We start from the raw sequence: 19,345 nt of genomic DNA on the forward strand, positions 1-19,345 counted from the left end.
ACTGTTGCTCATACATGGTTTGTAATGTACGTTTCTTTGCGTGTGCTTCAAATACATGCTCTTTGTAGGCAACCTTTGGAAAAAAACCCCATAAATCTGTATCTTCAAGGAATTTTACACAGAGATACTGAAGAAAACCATGGGGATTGTTTGCTCTCACATGTTTCTCAAGAAATAAATAATAAACAGGCTGGAGGACAGCCTGAGAGCACCAGTCAGGATCAGAACTGCCTGGTACCAATCACCATATGAATACATGAAGGGGACTGGTCTCTACTGTAAAAAGTTCATAATTAAAAAACAATTAAAATTAAAATATGGTAGTTTAAGACATAATTTTGAAAGTTAAAAAAAATAAAGTGTAATTTAAAAGTAATTTTTCTGCTTTCAAGGAGAACATCCTTGCTTATCTGTGCAATCTCAGTTGGGCACCAGGCAGGTAACTTTAGAATGCATGAGCACTGTTTGTAAATACTGGACAGGCAGAAAAATAAAATGCCTCTTTTCAAGAGGTTAAGGTGAATTAAAAAAGTTTAGTGCAAGTTCCTGCTTTTGTGTCTGCCCTTGTCCTTTTTCATACCAGAAGCAAATTAAGTAACTTGAAAAACTGATGTGAACACTAAACATAGATGTACTTTGGACTCAGACAAGAAGTTAACAGTTTGCATCAGTAGTATTTTCAATCACACTGGTCAGAAGTGAGGTTCTTTATGGTATTCTCTTAATCTACCCTGTGTTCTAGATTTATATTGCTTCACTGGAACGAAAATATTTCCAGCAACATTCCTAAAAGGACCTTGCCCTTGCATCTTTTCTTTTGGGCATGTGCAAATGCATTTTGTATAGATGCCTGCCACTGTGGTGAGCATAAACAAATGTTAGGCAACTGAATGCTGTCGTTTTCACAAGTTGGTCACAAAATCTGAAGTCTGTTATTGAACATATATTTTTTTTAATAACCACAGAATGGTAAATACGGAGCCTTCTCTGCATCACCTACATAAGTCATGGGGCGTTCCTGTATTACACCGCTAGTGAAGCTCTGCACTGTTAACATGGGCAAGTTGACATAAAACCTCAGTTCATTATCAAGTGCTTTTTTAGATAGCTGCAACATTGACTTTGTTTGGTCTCAATTACCCGTGCAGTTAATATACCTGATTGCCTCCAATGGACACCTTATGCAGATGTGGCTACTTCAATAAAATGTCCCGAAAGCCACCCACACATCTCCCCATAGACCTATGTGACTTCTTTTTCTGCAATATACTTGATTCCAGATTTATTTTGAGTATCTATACTTACACTACAGTCCTTCCTAAAAACTATAAGGTGATAGTTTGTTCATTAGATCCAAATTAAATATATGTCAGGTAATTAAGTAATATGCTATTAATCCTACACAAACTCCTCCTTGTAAGTGCTTTCTTTCCAGACTCACTCCAGAGAAGGTCCTTTTCACTGTCTGTCTGCAGTAGAAATTATCACTTCCCTTCCAGTCTTGGTATTTCCTGGCATAAATGTTGATCCTTTTTAATGCCACAGTCGCTATGACCATTAAAGTTTTACTGGGGTAGAGTCACATGTGCTCAAGCAGTGCATGTCCTACATAGGTGGGAGGTTCTTAAAATACCAAAGCAATTGTAACACAGTAAACAGTTTTTGTGATCGTTATTATAATTTCACAGAACACTTGATTATATTTTTTTTAGTTTGGATAAAGCACTCTCAAACTTATGCTTATAGATGAATTTAGGCTTGATCTTCAGAATATGAATCTGCACAAAATTGAGAATCTCAATAAAAGGGTCTTCTGCCATTTCAGCCTTGTCATCAGCTGATTACTGGCATTTGCAGGACAGTTAAGGAACCTGCCTAACTTCTGGTACTTACTCCTACCAAATTACTACAAAACAAGACATCTTGCATATTTGCACCTGTTTTCCATATAAACTTCTGGCAAAGTAAAAAATGGTCAAATATATGCAAAAAAACCAACCCTGCAGAGCTGTTGGACTGCAACTTTCTATAAGATGTTTATGGGCTTTCCCATCAGTAAAATACTCGAAGTTGTTTCTCGATGTGAAAAAAACAATTGTTGGCATCTTCATTCCATGGAAAAGGGAAAACTATTTCCCATGTGCCTAAGCAGCGTGGTCTCAAATGAATTGGAAACATTTTAACTTTCTTTAATAGCCCTCTAAATCACAATGCAGCTGAGCAAACAGGCTTTGTAAATGGGATCTATTAGGATTTTATTTGGCTACTGTAGTGCTGCCTCTTGGGCAATATTTCAAATTCACAAGATAATATTTGCAAAAATGCAGTAGATGGAAATAACGAGAATGAAGAAGGAAAATGAAAAACAGTTTTATGTATAGTAAGTGCAAGTGTCCTACGTCAAAGACTACCAATGACTTCCAGGAGGCCACTACAGGTGACTCCAACCTAGAAAATGCTGAGGTAAATGTTCCTTGGAAATACTCCTAATCGAAAAGAGCAATTAATATTAATGTAATAGCAATTACTCTGCCGTACATCACGGTCAACTAAAGTCAAACTGAGAAGAAAGTGCCAAATAATCCACATACATGCTTTTGCTATGATAGTCTCCAGGTAAGGCTTAGCGGCAAGTACAATATGTATTTTTAAAAGAGCTCCACCTGATTTTCCTGCTATGCATAGATTCAGGAGTAACTATCATACATGGCTTTCATATATAACGCATGTGTTTTTGTCGTTTGCCAATGCTGTGTCATCAGAATTGAGTTCAGCAGAAGGCTCAGGTGGGGGCTCTGCAGGAAGTGCTGGTGTTTGAGGAGTGTCTTCTTCCTTGGTGTCCAACTGCATGCTTTCTTGTGACTGACCGTCCATGCAGTCCTTTTTGGACAACGGGTGAACTGACACTTTTATTGCAATCTGTTGGGGTGGCTCGTGCAGTGACGATGCGTCAGAGTCAGCTGTGGGAGAGTCACTGCGCTTCAAAGCATTCGGAATCATATACAGCTCATCTGTTTCAGTGGTTTCCTGGCCTTCTGCTGCCTGCCGTACAAAATTCTGTCCTTGCTCCTCCAGACCGACAACCTCCATAATTTCTTCCATTATAGTCCTGCAGTTCATGATGAGAGGTGGCAAAGGTACGCTCCGAGCAAGCTCTTCAATATAGCGAGCAAATTCCATGGTCTTGAACTGGGTTACTTTGGCAAGCTCGAGCGTTTTGGCTGAAGTGATAATTGGGATACGCTTCGCAATCTCAAAGGCTTTCTGGAGTTTCTCTGCCCCTTCTGTTCTGAAGAATTCATTGATTGCTTTCTCTGTTTTCTTCAGATGACTGCTCATCATACATAACCGAGTAATGTTCAGTATCATAACAATGGTAAAAGCTACAAGGCAGACAATCATGTAATAGATTCCCATATCTCCGGAGGTAAAAACAACCCTCAGCGTCACAGTATTGTTAACGCTGCCATACATATTAGATGCGACACACGTGTATTTACCTCTGTCTTCAAAAGACACGCTGGTAATGTTTAGTAGCCCATTGTCAAGAAACCACCATTTTCCTGCTGGAGAGGAGACAGAGTAACTTAGTTAGAAGTATTTTGTTCACATGATCAGGACAGTCTTAAACATCAGCTTTGTCAAACTGGCTTCAGATTTTGGAAGAAGGAAGTAACGTTCGTAAGACAAGGAATTTACCATCACAAAGGCCTGCCTGTCCCTGAGATCCTAGCTGCGTTACTATCAAATCCCTGACATCAACTGTGAACAATCAGATCATGCCCTAAAAGAGTCTCATAAAAAAATGTTAATACGCATGACATCTACCACAATCCTGTAGTCAGTTAACTTAGAAAGACAGGGCTACTTACCCCAGAGAGCCTCCCGAACACATGCCACACTTCCTCAAATAACAGCAACAATGGGATTGCAAGGCAGAAAAACCTACTAAGCCCTCTTTGTTTTGTTCCCTGACAATGCATTTTCTTACAACTGGGTTATTTTTGGTGTTTTGTTACAGTATCTCTTATAATTCTGTTAATGTAGACTTTAAAAACCCGAAAATTTCAGACATATAGTACACTGCCTGTCCTCTGAGGTGTTCAGAATCTAATTTTGAAGGATGATTTTAAAAAAAGGGAAATAGGACAGGAGGAGTAAGATGGATGGGAAAGAAAAGAGCCATAACCAATTAAGAGAATATCTTGTTGGCCGGTATGAACTTCTATACACCACAATGGAACTTCTTTACTTTAAAAAATAATTTCTATCAGTATAATACAATTGGTATCTTTGGTTGCTACACAGAATTGTACATGTACATTTCATATCCTTTGAGCCCGGCAGAGCAGAACAATTTAGCTATTAAACTGAGTTTGAAACATGTTAAAATCCAGTGCTCCTATCACTGCTAAAGTGATTCATCATTCAGCTAGTTACTGTGTTCACCCTTATATATTGGTAACAAATTAGATTTTTAATTCCCCAAGTGAGCTTCATTTCTATTCAAATATCACTATAATTTAAGAGCTGAGGATGTGTATTTTTTGCTTTCTTTGGTGTGATACAACTTATTAAATTATAACTTTGCTATAAAAAACATGATTCAACTCCAATAGGAAAACCTGCTGTCAATTCTTTCCTTCATGTAAACCCACCCCTGGAAGCGTTCACATGGTGAAGAGAAGAGCCAGAAAGTGTAGGAGTGTTTCTGTGCTTTCTGAACACTACATACAGGGAGATGTAATACAGAAGATTTCTTTTTAAAACAATGACACAGGCTGATGTATGCCAACATACTGCTGCTCAAAGGCAGACTCAACTGTTTTCAATCTCTGTAACACAATCCCAAGCCATTCCTGACAGGTATCTGCTGAAGGCAGTAGTGGAATTTCAATAAACTTTCACAGGAAGGAATTTCAGGTGTTCACCTATCTTTACTATCAGAAAGTTGTCCTTCCTTAAACCTAACCTAACCAGCTGGAATTTAAGTCTATTAAGGCAGCTGAGCAAAGACACAGAATCTGTGACTACAACACTAAAACAGCGCAAAACCCCTGTGCAATGCATGTAAATCACAAGGCAAGGATTGCAGTCCTGCCACAGGTTGGCGTATACCTTGCTTCTACATTTATTTTATCCTTTTCATGGAAATTCTTTCATTGTTAGAAAGACCATTCTATTTTATTCTTTTTTTACTTTATTTCTTTCAAGGAAGGATCTGTGGGCAATTCTGAAACTCATTAGTCAAAAAAAAGCCTTTAATTCAGAGTAGTTATGGGCTTTTACCATTTTGAAAGTTTTTCTAATTAAGCATGGCTTATCCAAATTGGTTTTTTTACATTATCTCCAGTAGAAGCGTATGTAGAAAGTATTCCCGCAAGATCCCTGCCTCAGTTCTTAATTACATCTTTTTATCCTCTTACTTAGAATTTTTAACTTAGCTGAAACACAATTTTTTGCCCTAGCTTAATTCTTGAAAACAGCTGAATCACTTTGCCTGAAATTAAAAAAATAAAGAATAAATAAAAAGCTTAGTCTAAAGCAGACCTTCATATAAAAAAATCACCCCAATCTTCTAAAGCTAGGCAAATTCAGAGGAAAAATCTCTTACAGAGGAAATGTCAGCATCTGTAACAGATGACACTTCCTTCTCCACCTCCAGTATAGGAAAAAATACACAGTATTGGCTGCTCAGTATTTCTTTGAATTGCAATGTTGGCTAAGTAGGTCTTTATTAATTGTAAAACGACAAGATGCCTTGCTGATGTATGCTGGCTCCAGCTGTTATAAATGACATAATGGCATTGAACTGTGACTCAATGACTGAGTCTGTGCCAGTGGATCCTGGCAGATAGTAAAAGCCTAATGAGAAAACAATGATTAGGAAGGTTATCATTTCTGGGTGTTGATAATTCAATGCCATACTCAACATAACTATATATATTATAAAGAAAGGTTTTGTGCTAGGAAATATTTCTTACAGGAAGACAGTCAGTTTCTTAAAGGAGGGAGTGAGCCACTCAAACGCTAAGTTAAAGTGATGTTGTCTTAATACTACAGCTGCATTTTTTACTGATTTGGTCAAAGTTTTTGCTCACCTACCTGCATATTTGAGTCAGTATCTACCTCTCTCCGTTGACTGTACAACGACCTAATGTTAGATGCCTGACTAAAGGGGAAAATTTCTGTCAGTGAGCCTTAGTAAAACACTCTAGCACAATAATCACAGTATTTTACCGTGACTGCACAAATTATATGTGAAAGTCAGCTTACTAGCTCAAGTACTTCCTTTCTCTAGCTTTACTCAGAAAATTATAAAATACTGTAATGTAAAATATAACCAGTTATGCAGTAAGCTTTGACAGATACACTATGCTGTTGCACATCCAGCTGGGTCAATCATTACTCCCATCATAGCGGAGTTCTCCCTCGGGTCAACTATTAGTTAGGCAAGCTATCTTGCATTTAGTGTGAATAACTAAGAGTTTATTTCATCATGCTGCGAACAAAGAAGTCAGTATGGAAGGATTACATGAGCAAAACACCTTCCATTCCCCCTGAAACGTTCCCAAGAATCTAACTAGGATTATCACCCAAACCTTCCATTTAAGGAAAACAAGTTCATGTGTAATTAAGGTCTCTGGCAAATGCAACTGAAGAGTCTTAACTACAGCCAGGAAGGCTCAAACTTGGCTTGTCCTTCTGACTGCTGCCCTGTATAGGTTTTTCTGTTGGTCATTCAGGGCATCTCCTGTTTCTCCTACGCATAAAGACAGGAGGCGTATCAGGGAGTTAGCCGTGTTGAGTTCATGCCAACAAACTCTTCCCATTTGTCAAGAGAATCCTCCCTTGAGTTGGAAAATAGCTTTTTTTGTCTTTTTGGTGCCAGAGAAAACCAGAAGAGGACAGAATGGGAAACAGGATCAAAACTGAAGTCTTCCAATGAAAAGAAGCCTGTCTACACTTTCTGTTAAGTGCTTCAGTTTCTTGCTATGTGTTGCTATAAATAACACATCATAAAAACATTATTGTTTTCTTCCAAGGTGCGCACAACAAATTTATGGCTGCTACCAGGCTTTCATATATTTTCACCCAGGAAAATACTGCAATCAGGCCATTAAATTCTGGTTATTGGCCAACACGCTGAAATCAGAAGTGTCTCTGGACAGGCTCTGTCACTGAGAATACCAAGATCTTACCTTTATTCTCTTCCTCTTGGAGCAGGCGGCCATTGGAATTGTACCATCTGTAACGTGGACTAGGACTACCTTGGACATTGCAGTCAATCAAGGCACTACTCCCCTCCTTGACTATAATATGGTCGATGCGGGAGATCACCACAGGCACAGATCCCGTGTTCATCTCAGTGCGGTTGAAAGTGCTATTAGTCACATCCTCAGCAGTCGTCAAAGCTGCTAATAAGATGACAAGGCGTGTGGTAGGCAGAAAGTACAGAAAGTGGTGGCTGTTCAGTATGTTCATTTTCCTTCAGTGGTATACGCAACTGGCTGGGAACTGGGATCGGTTCGGTCGAACACACGCCCTTGAGGTGAGGAGGTCACAGGAGAGTTCTACTTTGATCCGTGCAATTTTATGTTTAAAACATCCTATAAAATAAATAAATAAGTACAATGAGATGGCATGTATAAACAATCCATTAGATGTGCTCTTTTAAAATAGTGACACATCCATTAATGCATTTCACAATCATCAGCTCAGTATCTTGTCTAAATGCTAATGTTATCACAGTCCTTATTCTTACTGGAAAAAGATGCATACATTTTCCTGACAATAGTGTTGTTCAGACTGGCAGGCGTGGGAGAAGGCTTTTATCACCTAGACACTTAGCGGCAATTTAGCTACAGCAGCAGCTACAGTTTTATGCCAAAAGTTCTACAGATTTTTCTTTTTTTTTAACATTTGCAAAATCAACAGGAAAAACAAAGGTACAGCACGTTAAAGCTGTCACTACCAGTTCAGTGCTGCAACTCTGTCACATGCATGGTCTTAAGTGAATTGTGGAACATGGCATAAGAAAGAACTGCTCCAGGAAAGGTTTTTGCAGCTGGCACTGGAATCCTTAATGTACACAATTTTGTCCAAATACAATAGCACATGCAGCAAAACATCTCAGACCATTCAATTCTCTTAAGCTACTGCATTTTTTGAAGTCTTCTGAAACAAAACATAGCACGGAAGAATATTCATAAAAGAGGATATTTAGAAGTTGATAAAGTCATTTCAATGTCATTTTTAGAGCAGATTTAGAAAGAAAAATACTCACTGGTGACATAATTATGGGTAAGGTTTCTTTGAGATACAAATGAAGTTGCGACTTTTCCATTCCTTATGTGGCATTAAGCATTTTGCCTGTATACTTTTTGCACACTCTTACTACAATATTTTCCCTCAACTAATCATCTACAATAAGCCCTGTCTTAAACAGTGATTTCAGTTTGTAGACAGAGGAGGAGGGGGAGTTTACAAATGTGCTCTCTATTGGCCTCATTATGCTCCCAGTGAACACAACTGGCATTCAGTACTGACTGAGGGCTCAATGTTGGCCTCAAAATGAGCACCTTCAAAAATTTCACTCAGAGCCCAAGGGCTACAAACGATATTAAAATCACATCAGAGTTGCTAACTAGATTGGTTTTACTCATGTTTCTGCAATGTAAATAACTGAAACTTAGTGAAACTCATTTAGTTCAAGGAATCTACCTGGAACCCAAATACAGGTAAATGTAAGTATCTAACAAGCCTTCCCCAAATGAACATTTTACTTGCAAAACTGTTTACATTTTATTACAGATCTGGTTGACGCGATGGTAACTTATCTACCTTTGCATGGAAAATGACTGCTGACGAGGTTAGGTCAGTTCCATATATAAAGGAAACTTTAAAATACAAACAAACAAACAAGCAAACAATCCCCTTCCCTCTTTTCTTCTTTATTCAAAAAGGAAAGAAAACAACATTACTGTCTTTCACTGGTAGTATTTGACTTGGGTTGTTTTCTTCTCCATCCCGCTCTCTGTAAGGCAAGAACTCAATTTCATACAAATAGATACAACTGTTATTAGAAGAGCAAAATAGTTTCCTCCATTTTGTAGGATGAATCATTACTAGAAATGACAAACTATGTTTTTTTAAATAAGCTGCATGCATAGTGTGGATGCCTGTCACAACTCCAAGCCTGCCCTCATTTGTCCTCTGTTTTTCTAATTATTGAATGTGGAAATATTTGTCTTGAATAGCCAGAATAATTTTTAACTTTAAATTAATATGCAAATCTCATTTGTCATATAAAGCTATACAAACAATGACTTCAGAAATCTATTTCCAATTATGCAAAGCATGTAGAGCCTGTGCTTTTGAAGTTCTGTATAGGTATATCTTGTCTGAATCTGCACTTTGGAAAAAATCCTTCAATTCTGCCTATTCACTTCAGTAACTATTTACATCTCATTTCTACTACCCCATTAACCTTGGAGACAGCCGTTCTTTATGGTTACACATACTCACTCTATAAAACGTTTCTGTACAGTGTTATAGATCTGCATTGGGCCATACAGAAAAGCCAAAAGACGCGTCACACTTCCTGGCAAGGGAGCAAGAACAAAGACTGGATGGATTAAGACAATGGGAAGGGCAAAAGAACAACACAAATTGATTAAGCTTTGTGTTGCTAATTACTCGCTGTGGCTTGTTATTATTTTATTTGAGCCTACCGTATTTTTTGATGGCAGAAAAATCAGTCACAATCAAAAAAGGTGTTTCGCGTGGAGAGCAATTTGCATTCCAAAAGGAAATGAAATAGCATCACCACAACAGGTGAACAGAAAACCTGTAAGGAAGGACTTGCAGTGTATTGGGAAGCTCAAGGCAGCTGGTGGCCCACTGAATCCCTACAGCACAGGGATGCTGTGGATGGATGTTTGGAAAGCGTATGATGACAATACAATGATGACAATGTAAGGCGTGCCTATTCTGGATGTTTACCTGTGTTTAACGCAACACATATGAAAGCAAAAACTGTACCTTTGTGTAGCGGTAACAAATGTGACTGGTTCTTAATGTGGCCAAAGGGCCAATTACTTGCCTGAAAATAACGACTCCCTCGCTCTGGCACAGAATTGAATCATTAATAGCTGCAGAAAATTTTAGGAAATAGAGCCAAATAATGTATGTCTACTGTGGGAGATTCATACCTACTCGTGTCACTCCTGGGAATGTACTTTCCCATGTATGTTCCTGGAATGCAGAATATTAAGAAAACACTAAATACCTCTGCAGGTGCATTTCCGTTTGAAATAAATAAAGTTTGATGGCTAGTATGAGGAATAACCAGGCAGTAGGTTTAAAGCAGAATGTTTGGAAATGGTCCTGCTGCTTTCATGTGCCATCCAGGGAAGTGCTCTTGATGGATACTTGAGTATGTTCGGGGAGTCAGGGAGAGATCTCTCTGAAGAACAGTGTTTTAAGATGCAAGTTCAGACAAATGTTCCCAGGGCAACTAGGAAGTGATAGGGACTCTTTTCGTTGGTGTGCATCCTCTGCATTGTTAGTGGGGAACAAAAAAATGGAAGAAACCAAAGATGGTTTTCTCAGCTTCACCTAGCACAAGAAAGTTAAAGTATGGCCATGCAGGGACCTGCATGTCCAGGACTCTCTGCTAACCTGCTGGGCAGGACCAAAAATGGTAGAGTCAGGTTAGGAAAGCAGGAAGAAGCAGAGAGAGAGAACTGAAAGGGTAGAAAATGTGCTCACACCAGACTCTGGTGCAAAGGCAGATTTCCTGAGAGTTTCTGCCCTCCTGCTTCGCCACAGGCACAATAGCAGCCTGAGGATATCAGGGAAAACAAATCTGGGAGCCAGCTGCTTTGTTAAACGTAAGTGATGTAATGGGTTATGATTGAATCACACAACTAAATGGGGAGAAGGCTAAGGAGACCAAAATAGGACTGCTAGTGATGTCTGCCCACTTCTGGCGAAGACACAAGAGAATCCAGAATATTGGACAAGTGGGCACAGTGCTGTCACCCTGGATTTTGGCCATGAGAGGCAGTAATTAGCTGTGGCCCGTGATAAACCTGATGAAGGCAGCCAAAATTGTAACCTTTTAATCTGACCCTTCAGCGAAAGCTGGATTGACTAGACTAAAACAAAGATTACTGTAATAACTCCTCAAGACTGACAGTAACACAGGACACTAATGAAGGAGGACATCTGCAATATTGAGCATTGCTCTGTAGGAACAGACTGAGTCTCTAGGAGCATTTTTGCCACAAAAGGGTCACTATAAACAAAAAATTGAATTTCTGGTCATGGAAAGAATGTAAGCATTCCTTTCTCCCATCCCCAAAGCACGTGAGCTACCTGTAAAAGACCTGTAAAAAGCAAAAGTTTATAGTATATTTAATGTGGTTATGTACACTTTTTTCCCTTTTTTTTTTTTTAATTTTAAAACTGTGGTGCATGAAAAGGAAAAAGAAAACCCCTGGCTATTCTGAGCTACCTTTTACACCCAAAGTTGTAGTCAGGGACAGGGTTACCTCCTAAGATGGAATCAGAGGAATCCCCAAACTCTCCTCCAGCACCTAGAACATATATATAAATAACTTACCTGCCATATTTTATCTGTAGCAACATTTACCACTGAAAGATGGTTGCCAGTGGTCCTTACATTAAATAGTTTCGTTTTTTTCTTCCCCAACCAAAATGGTATAAACTGAAAATCTGAAAGTAACAGATTTACTGCTCATGGGATTAACTTCCAAGAAAAATTGCCTGAGACTTGAGCTGCATGAGGGAACTGAAGTGAGACAGTCTTTTCTTCTACGTGACACACTAGTGTGCTCTCTATGCATTTCTAGCCAGAGAAGTTCCCTGAAATGTGCTCCAGAACAAGCACAGCTGCAGGATGGTGGTATTACTCCAAACTATGTGAAACAGGGACAAAAACTGAGGTTAAAACTTCTCTGTCCAAAATCAAGCATCAGTCTAAACATAAGACATTTACAGCTCGGACTAGCTGGGAACATTAATCACTCAGAGACATGTTCTGAACGACCATTTATTTTTTCATGTCACAGATGAGTTTGCTTCCCAGTATTATTGCCACCAAAGAAAATGACTGTGGGTGAGGGGCCACATTTGTAAGTACTGCATTTGTGCAGAATAACATGATGACAGAGCACAAAAGAACAGAAAAGGAGGGCAGTGATGCATACCTTTTCCTGGCTCGCTCACTTCTGTAAGACTGGCCTGTTCTTGTTCTTGGAATAATGTGTAATCCTATTAACTGTGAGGTTATTCAATTCAGAAGTGAAGCACAAGAAGCCAGCTTATTGTATAATGCATAAATTATGTTCCAATAGTTTTAATATCACAATGCTATCTTGCTTGGCTTATAAGTGATCAAGAAAATGAAATGATTTTCATTCTAGTTCTCATTTGTCTATAAATAAGTATAGATGATGCTACAAAACAAAATTAAAGCTCATTCTGTATTATTTAAAAACTACTTACTGCCTTTCCTAGGTTCCATGAGCAACGCCTTTACACAGTGGGCAAAAGTAAAAGTTAACAGGTTTTACTGGAACAGGAATGCAAATGAAAGAACTTATGCCACACGGAAGGCAAGAAGCTCACTGCCAGTTCATGGGCTTAGCAGTGAGAACTACCTACTGAAAAGGTTAAGCTATTAGGGTCCAGACAGGCAGATGAAGAGAAATGTCACTCATATACAACTAGCAGAAACCTTCTGGCTTATTTTTCTAGTCATTTGCTCGTCAATAAAATATTAAGGCTTGGTTCCGAAAGAGCTGCTCTGTTCATTCTCTTTGGAGGGATTTCAGTCCTTCATAACTTCATGGTTTTCTGCTTCCTTGGCTATGTTGAATAAGTGGCATGCTGGTGAGCTTCCTTTTGCACATCTAGACTGTGGCTTCCCAACTGGGCAGCAGCTCCCGACTATGTGCATGTTTCGGTCTCTTCAGCTGCTTTCAGCTGCCTGGGAATCAGGGCTGTGTGATACTGCCCCGGCCACGTATGCTCAGCCACTTGGTGTCACACTCGCTGTCTTCAGCCGCCTGATGGGAGGGTATAGAGAAGACAGACCCAGGCTCCTCTCAGAGATGCACAGTGAAAGGATGAGAGACAAGGGACACAAGCTGCAACAACAGGAATTATGACTATTTATGAAGAAATTTTTAAGCAGAAGGTCAGTCAAGCCCTGCAACAGGTGGCCCAGAGGGGCTGTGGAATCTCCATCCTTCGAGATGTTCAAAACTTGACTAGACACAATCTGAACAAACTGGCCTACACTGGCCTTGCTTTGAGCAGGGTGTTGGATCAGACGGCCTCCAAAGGCCCCTCCCGACCTACAGAAACTCTAATACTCAAGAAACACAAATACAAGGGTATTCCTTCATAATCTTTTTCTTTTTGAGTAGCAGTATTTTAGAATGATGAGACAGGCTGAGAGAGAGTTGGCTACAGCCTGAAAAAAATGTGTTTGGCCTTCTACATTGTACCTACATGACAAGTAAGTACAGTGATGAGTCCTCTTTACCATATAGAGAGGTCTTTTTTCCAGCCTAGGTAACTAATGAAATATCATGTATTTGAGGTGTCTGCAATAGTGAATTTTTGGGGTTTTTTCCCCACATGCAGATAGTCAGACTCTAAGGTTCATGGGTTATTACCTGGTCATAGATCTGGCTTCTTGATGCTAGAGAACTGTCAGCTGCGGTGAGTCTAATCTTGAAATAGAATAAAGCAGAAATAAGTCAGACTCAAAGACAGACTAAGATAACCTTTTCAGACTACTGACTTCAGAGGGTAGATGAGTAAGAAGAGACATTATTAAAAATATACACAATATTGAATGGTGTAAAGAAGACAGCTGAGGCCTATGTGTTTACTGCTTCTCATAATACTAAAACAAGACAAATTTCAATGAAACTGAGGTGGAAGATGGGGCAGCGAGAGGAAAGAGAAGGAAGTTTTTTTATTAACAATAACTAGACTGCAATTTTTTGACACAAGATAAAATAAGGGCTGGGAATTCAGGAAGATTCAAGGGACACTGTATATAATTTACCTGCGCAGGTTGATAGATTATAATGGTTTATGCAGAATGTGGACACTTAACTGTCTTGCATGTATTCATTGTCTTTTAAGTGTATGGCCCTGAGCAGTGAACAAGGACAGCTGTCAGTATGGCAACTTGGAGCCCTTTACTAGGACTCCTGTCTAAAAGAAATGATAATAAAGAAGCCTATAAATTAATTTTATGTTCTGTAGGTGCTGGTAAGCTATTACAGGCAAACATTTGTCAGTTTGTTTTCTAAGGTGACAAATGATAAATAACAAAAGAAAGAAAATGGAAAAATTAAGGGATGTAGCTTATTGATGGCAGAATGGAGTAAAAATTGTAATGAGTAGCTTCTAAAGTTACTTTGTTCTGAACACATCCAACACTGTAGGGGGTAACAAAGTAAAGTTAATGACTGTAAAGACTCAGTTATCTTAGTTTCAGGGTTCCATAGTGTATCAGTGAACTGCAGCAAGAAAGCACCAAGCAATACGGTGGTTCCACATTTTGTATGTGTGATTGAAAATAAATGCTATATCCAGACTTTTGGGGTAGGAAAAGAAGCACATGCCATTCTTTTCAGCAGTGGTACAATGAGGGGGTTCTTCATGCTGCCTTTACGAGTGTGTAAATATTTTAGAATAGTTTTACTGTAAATTTCTTCTCAGTTTTGTTCCTCTCTATTCTGCTTCATGTGTCAATATTGCAAAACTAGAAAGCATATGGCGTCCTAGAGACTTTAAGACCCTCTTCACTTTAAATATTTGAATGGTTTCATTGATTTAACCTTGTCTTTGAATGGTCTGGTGTGCATGCCCCTCAGGCCAACAAACACTCAGAGACCCTAATCCATTAACCTAAAAATGAATAGATGAAGGCTGTTGGTAGGTAATTATTGAAGAGGTTATTTAAAAATAACTCAAGAATGCCAAACCTCTGAAAACTCCCCTTTTGATGGTGCAGCTCCTGTAATCCCAGCATCTCTGCTGTCTCAAATCAACTTTTTGCAAAATACTCTGAAGTAACAAAAACACTCAGGCAATCTGGATGCTTAACTTTTCATTACATAAGTTGTAGTTCATATGTGTATTTCGATACAGACTGAGCGATTTAAGTCTTCTTTCTTGGAGGTATTTTAATGACTGCAGTAAAAACAAAGCAAAATTTTATATTTAGTGGAGAAGCTTGCTGTTTTTAATTAAGACAGGTACTGTGGTGGAAATGTCCTACTGAGTTGTGGGCTACCCAGATCATAAAGCAGATTCAACACTATCAGTAGTGGAGACTTTGTAAGACCCAGCTTATATTTGGTTAGGTACACACTCTTTACAGGATTTTTAATCTTACAAATAAATAGTCTGTTTATGTAGATTATCTAGATTTATTTAGCATTTGTATTTATTTTAAGGCTGGACAATTACCACTTAATATAGTTTTGTACACAAAGCTATTATTCCAGAAACATCTGTATGGCTTTAAGAGACACTTGCTTAACTCCTTGTGAGCTTTCGGCATAGCTGCTGTTTTGCTGTTGCAGTAAATGCAGATGGATCAATGCTTAAAAGTCCCCTTTGTTGAGGAAGGAGGAACAAAGAAGATGCACAGAGAATCTCTCCCACACTCCTACATACATCTGCGTGCTGCCTGGCCCCACCAAATTCTACGCATCTTTCATTTGCTTTACTCACCTCTTATCTTTTATTTATACCACCACTCTGTAAGCGTTATTCTGCCAACAGTTTAAATAACCAAAGTCAGCAAACACAACAGATCTCATACACTCTTGGCATGGCTTATGTCACCCTGCTAAGAACATAGCAATGCAGAATGCAGCCCGATTCACTTCCCTCCTCTTCCTCTTTTGAGCTGTGTTTGCCAAAGCTAACCATCCTTTAAGCACATCTAATTGTTTTCCCCTTCCGAATGAAGAAAGATTCCAGATGTAGGACATTCAAACAAGACATACAATTAAAAATTAAGTTTTGTTTAAACAAAGATATGAAGGGCTTTGCAGGGCTAAAGACTTCTACTATTTAAATTTTGTATGTGCTTTGAATGAGTGGATGTTTTCAATGCACTGATATAGCTTTCATTATACTATTTTAACAAAAGGCTCCCATTTTAGTTGGAATATAAAAGAGAAAAAAATAGGAGAAAACAGATTTGAGTATGACTAATTCTTCTCTATCCCTATAGAATTGCAAGATGGATATAATTTTTAATGACTGGCTTTCACATTTATTGGTTTCCGGGATACAGGGCAAAGAGGTTACACGTGGATGCGGTGATTAGGACAGGATTAACCTTGTCAGAGGGGGAATTTAAAGGAACCTAACCGTTCATGACTGATTGCAGTAGAATAGGATCGTTTCAGGATAAAAGGGCCTCCATCTACTTCCTCCAGAAGGAACAAAGGGGATAGGAGACAGGATTCAAAGGAGTTTGCCCTGCACCACACAATAACTTCATAATAGTAACAACACAGTAACTTGCTTGTACACAAATGTGATCAATTCATCCCTTTCAAAGCACGTCTATATAAATTATTGCATGTATATGCAATAATTTAGCTGGAAGCCCTCAAAAGTTTACTAAGAGCCTCTATAATTTCAGACTTCTGTGCCAGTTATTTCTACGTCACATTAAAAAATGTAACATCAGAGTAACATAACTTTCTCAGCATCCAGTATTGTCAGTGGGACTCTGTACCACACATTCAGGCATGTATGACTGGGGACCGCACACACAGCAGTGCCGCTGCAATGCCATATATGTGCCCTGCCCTTGCATGACTTAAAAATATCAGCAGAAATCTTTTCTCGGCATAAAACTTTCAGAGTGGCAGAAGCATGCCAATTAAATGTTAAGTTTGAGCTAGGTAGGTTATTCTTAATGTAATTCCTCCGCATGTGGTAGCCCTCTTCTAAAATAAGACATTTACATGCATCTGTACAGAGTTCCTTATTGCTGATAAACAGGTGCTAGTCATGGTAATTACTTTTGCTGTGAAATAAGACAGTCCGCTACCAAAATTTCTTAGATAGCTAAATAAAAATCACTAAATCTGTTTGCATTCCTCTATCCTGACACAATTAGGTACAAGTTTTGACTGCCTTTTACAGCCTTCCTGGCAGATAGAAGCTATGATGCTCTAAAATGCTGCTACAAAGGATTTTAGTCATAGTAACTGGTGAAAAGTAATAGCATCTCCATTGTCTTGGAAATGATGTTTCTAAGATAGGTCTATATGTGGACAGAAAATGCCACTGGTTTAGTTAACAGAACTAAATAACCAAATTAAGACTACAAAGAGAAATTTGCAAAGGCGCATAAGTCTGCAAGGATGGGTAGGAATCTGCTCAGAATCACAGGAATGAAAAAATTCCAGGAAGTATCGAGGAGCTTGGTCTTACACCACAGTCTTCTGGTCACTTATTAATACAGTCCAGGATATCTCAGAGTAGGATCATACGTGTTTGTGCCTGCAAAAAACTTCTTGTAAAGGTGCAGCTTGCTGACAGAGAAAGAACACATGGCTAGCAAAGCTCAGTACAGGTTACTTTAGCTCCTGGCAAGCTCACTCTCTCTATTGTAAGTTGTGTCCATATCTCAATGGTGCTTTACACTGGCAAGAAGTTTAAACCCTAAAAGAAATGCCAGTCCCCAGATTCCAATTTTTCTGGCCAAGAACTGAAATGGAGATTTCTTTTGTTCCATTTAAATCATTCCCCAGCACCCATAGCATTGTCACAAACATGACCCTCTCCTAAACTGTATGGAGGTGACTGAATATTTCTGTTGGTTGTTTTTTTTTTTTCCTCCTGATTAAAGTGATGAATCGCCTTTAACCAGGTTCCTGTGCTGACCCCATCCTCCTCCTCCATATTAGAGCAGGACCTGTCTAATTGCAGGGAGGCAACTGGAGTTGTATAATATAGATCACTTCAGAATTCACTGTCACGCTCCCACCATGTGTTAAATGTTTTAAAAGCAACTAATTTTATCTCTAAGCTTTCAGGATGGGAAACATGCCTTGGACAAATACCACATATCACTGTATTAAAGTAGGAAGAAAGCCTTTTTGGTTTTTTGGTGGCTGTTCTGTTTGTCTAGGCCTCTGAAAACTTCAAATTCTTCAGAAAAAAAAAAAAAAGGTGAACAATGTGCACTCCAGCTGCGTAAGCTGTACTCAACATCAGCTGATGTTGATATACTGCAGTCTATACGAGAAGGCTTTCCAATAGGAAAGGATTCCTACTACACCAACCACAAGTGTATCAATGGTGCTGTTGCTAACTGTACATGCTAAGCCAGACAAAAGATTCCTGCCAGGCAAACAACATCTCTATTGGAAAGAGATCTGCCGTATTTTGTCCTTCTGCAGTGAAGAGAGAAACTCTTCCACAACTTAATGGCTCTAAACAATTAAAATGCTACATTTTTTCCCTTTTAACTCCTTTGTGGTTTTCCCTGTGAACTAACTTTCAGGCAAATACGTAAGAAATGAGGTCAAATTTAGTATTTAGCATTGCTCACACAGTTGGTACTTTTATTTCCGGAGCAGGGTTATCAGGGAAGCTCCATTTGAGATGCTTCAATTTAACAACTGAAAGAGGACTGTTAGGAAGCTCTTACAAGAGACTGTTAGGCTCTTACAAGACTCTCCAGACAAACGCACCAGGAAAGTGCCTGCTCAGTAGCGCTCTCTGTTCTCTTAAGCTCGCTCGTCCTATGCTGTTGGAATTTGCCCCGTTAAGAAACAGTATTTGATAGTTACTGCAAGACGGCTCTGAAGTTTTACATTGTTGTTCCCTCGGGGCACTTCTGAAATAGAGTTTTATCTCCCGAGACCACCCTGTCAAGTAAAAGGGTAATTAAAGCAAAACACCAGGAGGCAGCCTTTACTTTAAATGTAAAGCAGCACAACTTAAGCTCTCTTAAGAACCCGGGTCCAGTGCAGAGGTCTCTGGACTGTATCGATACCTCCTTTCCCCTGCCCGGCGCGGGACAGCGCCGAGCGCCCCGACCGCGGGCTCCAGCGGCACCTGAAGGTCTCCAGAAAAAGCTTTGGGCTCCTTAGCTTTTTTTTTTTTTTCTTTTGCCACATTTTCCTCCGAGCCCCGGTGCTGATTTGAATTAACCTCTTGAACTTTCACGCCGAACACGGCGTTACTCCACTCCCGTTGCGCCGGTAGCTACCGTTCTCTGCGGCGGGGCTCCCCGTGAACTGTTGGGCGACAG

The 19,345-nt window shown here is 39.3% G+C and overlaps 1 protein-coding gene across 1 annotated transcript; it reads right to left on the bottom strand.

Moving 5' to 3' along the window:
* Positions 1–2,700: 2,700 nt before the first annotated feature.
* Positions 2,701–7,485, bottom strand: MFAP3L (microfibrillar-associated protein 3-like). The gene is made up of 2 exons (XM_009893741.1): positions 7,203–7,485; positions 2,701–3,563 (listed from the first exon to the last, which is right to left on the bottom strand). Exons 1-2 carry the CDS (start codon positions 7,483–7,485, stop codon positions 2,701–2,703), a joined length of 1,146 nt encoding a protein of 381 aa, XP_009892043.1.
* Between the last annotated feature and the right edge of the window lie 11,860 nt (positions 7,486–19,345).

The sequence above is a fragment of the Charadrius vociferus genome, unplaced genomic scaffold, assembly GCF_000708025.1.
Source record: "Charadrius vociferus isolate BGI_N301 unplaced genomic scaffold, ASM70802v2 scaffold59, whole genome shotgun sequence".
Classification (NCBI taxonomy): Eukaryota; Metazoa; Chordata; class Aves; order Charadriiformes; family Charadriidae; genus Charadrius; species Charadrius vociferus.